Here is a 12,215-nt window from a genome sequence, read left to right on the forward strand (position 1 = left end):
GTTCTAATTATTATCAGTATCATTAATATAATCAGTATTATTATTACTATAGCTTTTCAAAGATGGCAAACTTGGACACTGGTACCACATCAAGGTTAAGCCAATATACTTAATAATTACACAATCTCAGGACCCATTTTACAGGGCTCCTGCTCATTTGAAGCTGCACTTCAAGCAGGAGCAGGGAAATGATGGACTCCTTCAGAGTAAGGAGTTCCTAAATTAGACTGTGCTCCTCTTCAGCCAATGACAATGATACAACCTCACTAAAGGTGAATTTTAATTCATGGCATAACCACAAGCAGGTGGAGTGTGGTAACACCTGAACGCTTTTTATTACAATTATTGTCATTATTACTATATAACCCTAAAACCCCTTTCAAAAAATCCAGGGGCTCCTTTAGCCCCACGGCTACAATAAATTCAATAACAGGGACAAGATGGACTCCACTATAGTCAGACGTTCTCTGATGAGACTGCACTCTGTATCATCACCTGATGAAGGAACATCCTCACCAGAGTTGACCTTTCACTCAGGTCTAACCTCAAGCAGGCAAAGTCTAGTATCAATCGAGTCCAATATTTATAATCATGCTACGTGTGTATGGAATCTGATCACAAATATGAGTTACATTTATAATGAACCAATTCATAGTCTTTAAACTAATGACAATAAATCTATTCATTAATATATCTTATTCAAGCATTATCAAATATCTTGCCAGTGCTAACATGGCCATTCATCATATATTTGCACAGACTGGTATTATCTAAAATGCTAAATAAATAATATCCTTTTTCTTCCTTTCATCATATTCCCTTTTCATGTCAAACACTTAGGTCAAGAGTTCTACTTAACAAATGACTATATTAGGTAATGAGCTTTTTATTAACCATTCCAAGCACTGGTATCAAATGGTCATATTTCCAATTATGTATACAAGTCCTACAATTAACCATTATGTATATACAGTATACAAATTTTAGTCTCGCATCTGCTTACTTCTCTCACCTTAGCGAGGTATCAATGAGAAATGAACCTTAAAGAAAAAATCCTTTCATTCCTCCTCCTTCTTTTCTTACATTTAGAAAAATGGTCATACAGGCAGAGAGAATTTCCAGCTCCCTTTATTTTACTTTCCTAACCCAGGATCCCCTTACTTGGGACTCCCACAACACCCAGGAAGTGAAATACTTCCCAAATTTGTGAAATCAGCTCCAGTTTGAATAAACACATGATAAAATATGATTCTAGCAGGAGAACAGTTTGTTAAACAAGGTAACATTACTCTTGGCTATCCAAACTGCAAATAAGCAGAATTATTTTAACCTTTCTTTTTTTTTTTGCATAATTAGAATTCAGGGGGTGCCTCAAAACAACCAGAGAACTGCTTAAAAAGAGTTTAAATTTGGTATTTCTGTTTTGATAACTTCATGTCAAAAGTTTACATATATGAGGTTAGAAACACCCTGAATTAACATAGAAACATGAAAATTTTAATTCTTAAGTAATATTATGAACTTAACCAAAAATTAATTTCTTAAAACTCAAATACAATCAATGAGAATGACGAAATATCAAGCCTGAAGTATTCTATAAACATGTAAATGCAATACACTTATAGAATTTTGCCAGTATAGCTTTGGATATTGATATAGCCCAGAATATTGATAGAAAAGGGATGATGTTATCAGGAACAAACTTTTATTCCCTCCCATTAAAGGTTTCCCTGAGAAACACATTAAATACAACATGCCTTTGAACTTCACCACTGATTCATCAACAGAAAGTTCTTCCTAGTATTGGCATAATTTTGTACAACCAATCATCGTTTTTACTTGTAATACTTTCATTGTTTCTGAAGTTCAAAAACTCACAAATTAGTTAGTAACACTTGCAAAGCAGGAGAAAGGAAAAGTCAACATGAATCCTCACAGTAAGACTCTAGTGTCAATGTGTGAAGCAAACCCTTTCCAATTGCCATGACTTTCCTAACAAGAGAGACTGTTCATACTACATATCCCTTTAAGCACCTCAGAATGAGGAAAGAGTAACCTACTTAAATCTGACAGTACAAAAACAATTTCTCTACATATCTCTATGTCATTCCTTTATCTCTGTTCAATTTAAGAAAACATAATTCAAACTCTGTAACAGTGTAAACATATTGGATATAGCCATATCCTCCACACTATCCCAGAAACCCCACATAATCAACATGACAACACCTGCTTCCCAAAAGCTGGGGGAACTGTACAGCTGCCATACTTAATCTTCTCATGAGCAGCGATTTCATACCTAATAGAGGTTTAATTTGGCCATGTAAGGAGGATGGCTCACACATCTGGGGTGCTCTTCCATCACCTCTCTGTGAACCAGAATCAGATCAAAAGGCTTCCATCTCATAAATTCTCCTGGCAACACCTCTCTTCAACCATCATTTTCTGTACGCTGCAGTACCGGTGCTCTCATTTTGTTCTACAGGTATAATTTTTGCTACTGTTCATGTGAACTGTCTGCACATGTCCCAACCCCCAAGGCTGCTGCTTCCCACACTTCATATAAGGGACTGGCCACTAAAGGATATCTCCTTTGTCTTTCGAACATCTAGGATGTGGAATTCTCTTCCTCTTTTTGTCTTTTTCTCTTTCAATAACCATTTTACTTTTAAGAGTCACGTCTACAAGCACCTGTAGACCCTTGATTAATTTCTACTTTTTTTTCTCTCACGTTATTCCCTTCAACTGATATGACCTTTGACTGAAGAATGTTTAACCTGTGTCTTGCCGGTCACTATAAAAACAAAATATTATAATGCCATAACATATTTACACTCACCTAAAATGCCATGAAACAGGCAGAGATTTAAAGGGACACACATCACTGTAGCAAGACAACTGTGTTTTACATTCATAAATGGCACCATGCAAGGGGGTTTGGCAAACTTTTCAAAGTCTATGGGGTATTCACACATCTCACAGTAGAGAGAGACATTTTTTTTTGAAACACATGGGATAAATGATACTGCACACAAAGGAAAAATTATTCAATCAGCTGTACCTGAATTTCAGAGCAAAAGGGTTAAGATTCTTAACTCGCAGTTTTAAGTTTAGCTGTTTGTTGTGCAGCCACTTTTACTCATTTCACAATTAAAGCAAAATTTGTTTTTTTTTGTTATGTTTGATCTCAGAAACAAAATGAAAATGATGAAACACTATAATAGGTTTCCATTCAAAATGCTATATAAATCGAAAAAGGATTTCAACCTAATCCTCTCAAACTCTCCTCCTTCCATCTAAGTTCCCCATAATTCATCTCACTCTGTAGTGCTCTAAGGAGACTAAGCATGCTTTTATGGTATCTACATCAGGTATTATTGAGAAAGTTTGGGTGAGAGAATAAGGTGAATATAATACACTTTGAAATATCAATTTATGATATTTTTAATCAATATCCTCTGATCAGTACAAAATGAATAAATAATTGCTTGAGTAAATTTCATGCATAACTTCACTAAAAATGTTTAGTACACCAAGTCATCCAAAATGTCTTTATCTAATATACCATAACAAACAATATATTTCCCTCTAACAACACCTCTGGTATGTGACAAGGTCTGCCGCACTCAATAAGCAAAACATACAGTCACTGCCAATGTGTTCCAGCAAGAGGACTCAAATTCTCAACCTCATCTACAACAGACCCCTTTAAGCCAAGCAAATATCAACGAATTCCATGAGTGTGACGAATGATACATTTTGGATTCCTTCGTGTAAATACAGTCATGAAAAATAATGTGCAAACTATATCATAAACAATATATATATATTATATATATATATATATATATATATATATATATATATATATATATATATATATATATATATATATATATATATATTAAAAAATAATCTCAGGATGCAAAAATGCTCTCACCTTTTTCCTCTAGGTTTTCTTGTTGGGAAATAAGGACAAAAGGAATAAGTTTATAATGTACAAAAGTTCCACATGCACTCATACATAAGCATCATACAAAATTATATACTAATAGGAGATTATGCCCAATCATCACTGTACAGTATAAGCAATACCACAAGCTGTAATTAAAAGGTATTATTATAATGGTAATAATAATACTAATAATGATGATAATAATAATGAGTAGCAGTAGTTATAGTAATAATAATAATGATAATAAAGACAATAATAATAATAATAATAATAATAATAATAATAATAATAATAATAATGATAACAATAATAATAATGATAATGATAATAATAATACCCCTGTAGATATGAAAGGAAGAATATCATCCGCATATCTACTGCATGCTGTCGTGCAGCATACTGGTTAATGTTGCCAACTTGGAATTCACATTGATGCTGGCCTGGGTTTGAATAGTGAGCACAGTAGTTGGCTCACAGTCAACTCAGCTGTTCCTATCCCCTCAGAAATGGTCGATAAAAGGGGTACCTGGCTCAGGTTAGGAACGTATATATGTAGCATAAATGAGATAGTAATGATTAGGGTAGTGAGTTGTCCGTTTCATGTCAGCTATAATGAACCCTTCCCTCCTGTCTTATCACTCTAAAAGTAGGAACAGATGGAGCTACATAAGGACTTTTCAATGATGCTACTTTGCCAAGGAAGGAAAGGCAAACATCTATATAAAAAAATCAAATGATATGGTTTGAGCATGTGAAAGGAAGAGACTGTGGTTTGGACATATGGAGAGGATGAAGGACTGACTAAAAGGATACATGTCAGAAACTGAGGGAGCAAGGGAGAAGGTGAGACTGATGAAGTGATGGAAAGATGAAGAGAAAGAGATCTTGAGTTACTAGAGCATGAACATGCAGGAGGAAAAGAGGTCACGGGATAAAACATTTTGGAGCAATGTGTCATAGAGAGGTAACATCCTGTCAATGGACTGCACCAACACGTATGAAGTGGTTAAGGGAAACCATGGAAAGGTATGTGGGACTTTTTTGTGAATAAAAGGCTCTGGTTTCCGTGCATTATACATGACTGCTAGAGTGTGGATGTAAGCAAATGAAGTTGTTCTTCATCTGTTCCTGACACTACTTCATTATGCAAGAAATGGTGAACTAGTTTGAAAAATAAGATAAAATACTACCACTTCTACCTGTACTATTACTACAACTACTATCAATGATAAAAATAACAATAATAAATAATAATAATAATAATAATAATAATAATAATAAAATAATAATAATAATAATAATGATAATAATAATAATAAGGCATTACTGAACTCCACCTGCATGTGTTATGCTACAAATGAAAAGTCATCTTGGGGTGGTTGTATTATCATCAAAAAACAAAAAGGAGTACAATCTGACTGAAGAACTTTTCACTCCAAAGGAAAATCATAGCCTTTAAGCTGCCCAAGCCAAAAAAAACAGGTCTTTCAATTATATGATTAACTTTAATCAATAAAAAAATAATAATTTTTCTATACCCAATTGCCTCTCCCACCTCAGTGAGTGATGGCAAGAACAAATAAATAATGGTCTCATATCCATACATCCAATTTGTAGCAGTTATGTATAATGTACTCCAAGATACCTTACACACATCACTTAATCCAGGACCTCCTCATTCAAATATCCTGCCCCACTCATCTGAAGCACGTTGTTACTCTGTTTCATTTTCACACTTACTATAAACTTTCTCCTTTCACACACCCTCTAAAATAACAATAATAACCCTTCCTTCATGTGTGTTAATCAATTTCTAAATGAGCAACGAAGCATCAAGAACAGATGACTAAGCCTATGAGGAAAAATTTCCTGCTTAGCTTCTTCCACTGTTCCTACTTATGGAGAGTAAAACAGGAGGGGAAGATCTCCAGCATCCTGCTTCTACCCTTCTTAGCTGCCTTCTATGAGATATGATGGCAGTATTCTTTCTCCCCTATCCCTAGGGATAAATAATAATAACAATAATAATAATGATAATAATAATAATAATATGAGGTACATAATGTTTTTTATACATGCTTGCTTTCCCTTACTCCCACTGTGGCATCATGAACAAATGACCAAGCCTTTGAGGAAAAATCCTCATCTGGCCCATTCTTCTGATCTTCCTTTTAGAAAGTGATGGTATGGGAAGGATAATTTCCAAAACCCCCCCCCACCTCCTGCTCCACTTAATCACCTTCTTTGACAAGCAAGAGATATTTGGGTATCGCTTTCTCTTCCCATATCATCTGCATTAATAATAATAATAATAATAATAATAATAATAATAATAATAATAATAATAATAACAATAATGATAAAATAATAATGACAAAAATAACGAAAGTATCAATAACAATAATCATATATTCAAGAGCATACTGATAACTGAGAGTGTTCAAGGCATCTTAGACTACAGCCAGTGGGTTGTAACAGTATAAGCTAGTGAGAGAGCAACAGTGCCTAAGACAAGATGTAAAAGAAGTGGTTCATTGGGATCTGAGCTCCTGTCAACTAATGCCCAGTTATAAGCCTGTTAAAGAAGTGTTTTGTTATACAAGGTTCCAATGGACAACAATACAGTACCAACAGAAGGCTATGTATAACATAGAGTGATCACCTACCATTAAGCCCTAGCTAATTAGAGGTTGATATACTATTAAACCATCCAATAAACTCCATATCATTTGGCACCACCTGCTAACTTAATCTTTGATGATATTCTAATTCACACTGTTAAGCAACCAGCTAAAAAAGGTGGGGTAAACAGTACAGATGTGATACTTACACTAGCATATAAACTATAACACCAAAGCAGGAGGCCTACAATAGAACTCTTTTGGCCTGCTGAACTTTGTGCATCATCAAGATTTGAGTCTCATGAGAAAAACTTCTTAAGTACAGATATAAAGGGAGGTAGCCAATTACTCAACCACTATAAAACCAAAATTTTCCATAATCCATCCTAAAGCAGAGTAACAAAGTGGATCATCCAACATTTAGTCATTCTATGCTAAAAGTAAGATCAAACCACGCTGAGGTAAACCTAGATAAAATGCCAACAAATTTCAGCAGAACAGTTGGAAATATTACCCACTTAATGGCACTACAGGGAACTAAAATACCACATAAAATTGGTATATTTGCTGCTGTATACCTGTTTAAGTAATATTTCATAAACTTTACTACAAATATTTCCTTACCTTCACTAAATTATGCATAACAATAACAACAAACTTAGTTGCAACATAGATTCCAACAAAATCTGACTGTTCAAGAGCACTGGTAAGATACATGAATAAAACTGGTATAAAACTATACCTTGTTTTTACAATTTTCTTTCTTATGCTTCTGTAAAAGAACATCTGCCCTTACAAATATCAGCTTTGAAATGATTCTAAATGGAAATGAAGATGGTATCAGAATCAGGAAACAGGAAGTTTTATGACCCAATATGCTTTGCCCCTGATGCGACAAGCATCAGAGAAAAAGTGATTAAGCCATGGCAAAGCAACAGAAGCCTTAAAACTAGTCAGTATCAGCAGACATGGAGAAGAAACAGTGTTACATAAGACCAAGCACTTTCATTATGTTTCACCAGTTACTATGCCAAGCAACGTTAAAATTATCAACTGTGAACAAAGATGCTCTGAGAGTAACCACAAATACTTTCTTAAGTATTCAATATAACATTGTTTGTAAATAATCTGTTTCTCAAAACACAATTAAGAGTATTGATTTTAGAATAATTCGTCAGCATATTTTGCTCTGTGCAAGCTATAACAATGCTATCATCAACCTCTTCCCGAACATGTAGTATTCTACAAATTTGTACTGATGTTCTTAACATTAAGCTTGACAGTTATTGCAGTCTGAAAAATTCACTGAGGCACCCAACAGCAACAGATATATACTATATATTTGACACATTGCCACAGAGCCACATTATTTGACATTAACGGAATATCCCCTAGAGCATGAGTGAATGTTCCCTGAATACAACAGCTCATCCCTTAGATAAAGTGGTGTAACAACCAAACCCAAGAGTCATGCTACAGAACTCAAAGAGGTTATAAATTCACAAAATCACAGGATCATTTCACATCTCGGACCATTCTAAAATAAGTGTGTGACTGCTTTGGTATGAGCCTTTAGGTCAAGCAAGTCACACAGCAGCAAGTTCTAAATGGTAAAAGTGACCATCTGTTACCATGGTCATGTTATGATGAAGCAAGAATGCTGTAAATCTTTCTTATTCAGAAAAAAGCTGTTAAATCACGAGTAGTTAGCCTAATCAAGTCATATATTGCAATGAAAGTGACACACCAAGCTTACAAAACAAATGATTATAAAGCATGAAATCTAACCATTTCATTTATACAATACAGGTATAAGAAATTTGACCAATGTAATCAAGAAGAAATGTAATACAGTCATAAAAATCCAATAGTTTTGCAAATAAAAGACTCCCTACTGTAGTCAAGCATTACAGATGCAAGAGAGTGATCCTGAATAATCTGTTGGTAACACTAACAAAACAATTATCATTGAGTGTTCCATCCTCAGGTGTCAGGCCATAATATTCCTCCGGAGAAGAGAGAGGTGATAAGCATTCAGGTGTTATGTTAACCATGACTGATCTGTTAGAGAATTAGGTTAACCGCTAATTTAAGCAATGTCTCCACGTCAGCATGCAAGCTGCTTCTACTGACTGACGGACAAAAAAATACATACATACAAAAGGCCAAGTGGAAAGGCAACTGAATGTATCTGCTAACTTTTCATGCCTATCAATTTAGAAAAAAATTCTTCTGAGGCTTTCCACTCCCTCAGTTAAACTGAGTACAATGAATAATGACATTCATCACACTTGGTTGGCCCAGACTAAACTGTAAATCCTCTTTTAATGCTAATAACAAATCTTATTGATTCTCATATTTTTTATGATCGTTAGTGCCCATAACATGAAAACAACTGTTCCACTCTTGATAGGGACAGGTGATGTCATCATTTCTGTCATCAGACTGACAGCATTCTCCTGTTTGTCAAGTACTTAAGCCATGAGAAATCCATGGTGAATCTGGAGAGGGTGGAATGTACATCTCCAACTTGCCTGAAGACACAACAAAAATCTCTTAAGACTTTTTTTTTTTTTTTTTTTTTTTATACTTTGTCGCTGTCTCCCGCGTTTGCGAGGTAGCGCAAGGAAACAGACGAAAGAAATGGCCCCCCCCCCATACACATGTACATACACACGTCCACACACGCAAATATACATACCTACACAGCTTTCCATGGTTTACCCCAGACGCTTCACATGCCTTGCTTCAATCCACTGACAGCACGTCAACCCCTGTATACCACATGACTCCAATTCACTCTATTTCTTGCCCTCCTTTCACCCTCCTGCATGTTCAGGCCCCGATCACACAAAATCTTTTTCACTCCATCTTTCCACCTCCAATTTGGTCTCCCTCTTCTCCTCGTTCCCTCCACCTCCGACACATATATCCTCTTGGTCAATCTCTCCTCACTCATTCTCTCCATGTGCCCAAACCATTTCAAAACACCCTCTTCTGCTCTCTCAACCACGCTCTTTTTATTTCCACACATCTCTCTTACCCTTACGTTACTTACTCGATCAAACCACCTCACACCACACATTGTCCTCAAACATCTCATTTCCAGCACATCCATCCTCCTGCGCACATCTCTATCCATAGCCCACGCCTCGCAACCATACAACATTGTTGGAACCACTATTCCCTCAAACATCCCCATTTTTGCTTTCCGAGATAATGTTCTCGACTTCCACACATTTTTCAAGGCTCCCAAAATTTTCGCCCCCTCCCCCACCCTATGGTCCACTTCCGCTTCCATGGTTCCATCCGCTGACAGATCCACTCCCAGATATCTAAAACACTTCACTTCCTCCAGTTTTTCTCCATTCAAACTCACCTCCCAATTGACTTGACCCTCACCCCTACTGTACCTAATAACCTTGCTCTTATTCACATTTACTCTCAACTTTCTTCTTCCACACACTTTACCAAACTCAGTCACCAGCTTCTGCAGTTTCTCACATGAATCAGCCACCAGCGCTGTATCATCAGCGAACAACAACTGACTCACTTCCCATGCTCTCTCATCCCCAACAGACTTCATACTTGCCCCTCTTTCCAGGACTCTTGCATTTACCTCCCTTACAACCCCATCCATAAACAAATTAAACAACCATGGAGACATCACACACCCCTGCCGCAAACCTACATTCACTGAGAACCAATCACTTTCCTCTCTTCCTACACGTACACATGCCTTACATCCTCGATAAAAACTTTTCACTGCTTCTAACAACTTGCCTCCCACACCATATATTCTTAATACCTTCCACAGAGCATCCCTATCAACTCTATCATATGCCTTCTCCAGATCCATAAATGCTACATACAAATCCATTTGCTTTTCTAAGTATTTCTCACATACATTCTTCAAAGCAAACACCTGATCCACACATCCTCTACCACTTCTGAAACCGCACTGCTCTTCCCCAATCTGATGCTCTGTACATGCCTTCACCCTCTCAATCAATACCCTCCCATATAATTTACCAGGAATACTCAACAAACTTATACCTCTGTAATTTGAGCACTCACTCTTATCCCCTTTGCCTTTGTACAATGGCACTATGCACGCATTCCGCCAATCCTCAGGCACCTCACCATGAGTCATACATACATTAAATAACCTTACCAACCAGTCAACAATACAGTCACCCCTTTTTTAATAAATTCCACTGCAATACCATCCAAACCTGCTGCCTTGCCGGCTTTCATCTTCCGCAAAGCTTTTACTACCTCTTCTCTGTTTACCAAATCATTTTCCCTAACCCTCTCACTTTGCACACCACCTCGACCAAAACACCCTATATCTGCCACTCTGTCATCAGACACATTCAACAAACCTTCAAAATACTCATTCCATCTCCTTCTCACATCACCGCTACTTGTTATCCTCCCCATTTACGCCCTTCACTGAAGTTCCCATTTGCTCCCTTGTCTTACGCACCCTATTTACCTCCTTCCAGAACATCTTTTTATTCTCCCTAAAATTTACTGATAGTCTCTCACCCCAACTCTCATTTGCCCTTTTTTTCACCTCTTGCACCTTTCTCTTGACCTCCTGTCTCTTTCTTTTATACTTCTCCCACTCAATTGCATTTTTTCCCTGCAAAAATCGTCCAAATGCCTCTCTCTTCTCTTTCACTAATACTCTTACTTCTTCATCCCACCACTCACTACCCTTTCTAAACAGCCCACCTCCCACTCTTCTCATGCCACAAGCATCTTAAGACTTAAAACCCTTTATCTAGGAGCTTGATAAAGAACTAAGTACAATGATCTAATACATAACAGAGGCAACCAGCAGAGTGAAGGCCACTATTCTGACCTAACTAGGTTATAACGTATCTTCCAAATACATTAAAGTATGGACAATAACCTACTTAAAATCATAACATCAAAGGACAAGATCCTTCTCATAATGAAACTGTTACTTTCAGTCTCAAAGGTTTAGGCCCCACTTTTACCTGTGTATCATGAGTTCAACATAGCATATGATACTTCGAGTTCATAAACTGGTGCAGTGATGGTTGAATAAAAACTGACCCATTTACAAAAAGATCAGTCAATGTACTTCTCGATCACAGAACATGTAAATTTCATTTGTATGTTTGTACTAACTGATAAAAGTACAGCTTTGTTAATGAGTAGTAAAAGTGCACAACTAGCTAGAATTAATTAAAAGACCTATCAACTGAAACATCATAACCCAAATGGTGCAGGAAATTGTTATACCATAGTTGATATGAGTTGCAGACATACACCTATATAAACTGGCAAGTAAAACACCAAGAGGAGAAAGTGGCCACTAATGCTCCCTCAGGCTAAATGCAAGAAGTCTCTAAATGTCCAGAAGGCCAATCAAAAGCAACATAACTTTCATTAGAGTTAAGAGGTCTAAGTATCACATAAGTAGATAGGCCTTCTGGAGGATATCTGTGGATTTTAACCGAGTTGCAGGACATGCATTTTTCTTTTTTTCAGCTCCACACCAGATCTGAAAATCTATGATCTGTAATATAATAAACTACTTCATGCCCTATATGGACTGCATATGAGATCCTAGTTTTCAGAAAAGTGCATTGACATTTTAACGA

The 12,215-nt window shown here is 36.4% G+C and overlaps 1 protein-coding gene across 5 annotated transcripts in view; it reads right to left on the bottom strand.

Annotated features, from left to right (window-relative positions):
- Positions 1-12,215, bottom strand: part of Fibp (acidic fibroblast growth factor intracellular-binding protein) — a 35,786-nt gene that overhangs the window by 5,846 nt on the left and 17,725 nt on the right. For 2 of the 5 annotated variants that reach the window (XR_011715861.1, XM_071688136.1), the window contains exon 7: positions 3,941-3,958. The exons of 2 other annotated variants lie outside the window; for them this stretch is intronic. Coding sequence is in view for 2 of the 3 variants with exons in the window: in XM_071688136.1 (XP_071544237.1) it covers positions 3,941-3,958 (18 nt within the window). In the remaining variant the exon portion in view is untranslated. One more of the 5 variants, XM_071688138.1, reaches the window with a different exon arrangement.

Source organism: Panulirus ornatus, chromosome 45, assembly GCF_036320965.1.
Source record: "Panulirus ornatus isolate Po-2019 chromosome 45, ASM3632096v1, whole genome shotgun sequence".
Taxonomy (NCBI): domain Eukaryota; kingdom Metazoa; phylum Arthropoda; class Malacostraca; order Decapoda; family Palinuridae; genus Panulirus; species Panulirus ornatus.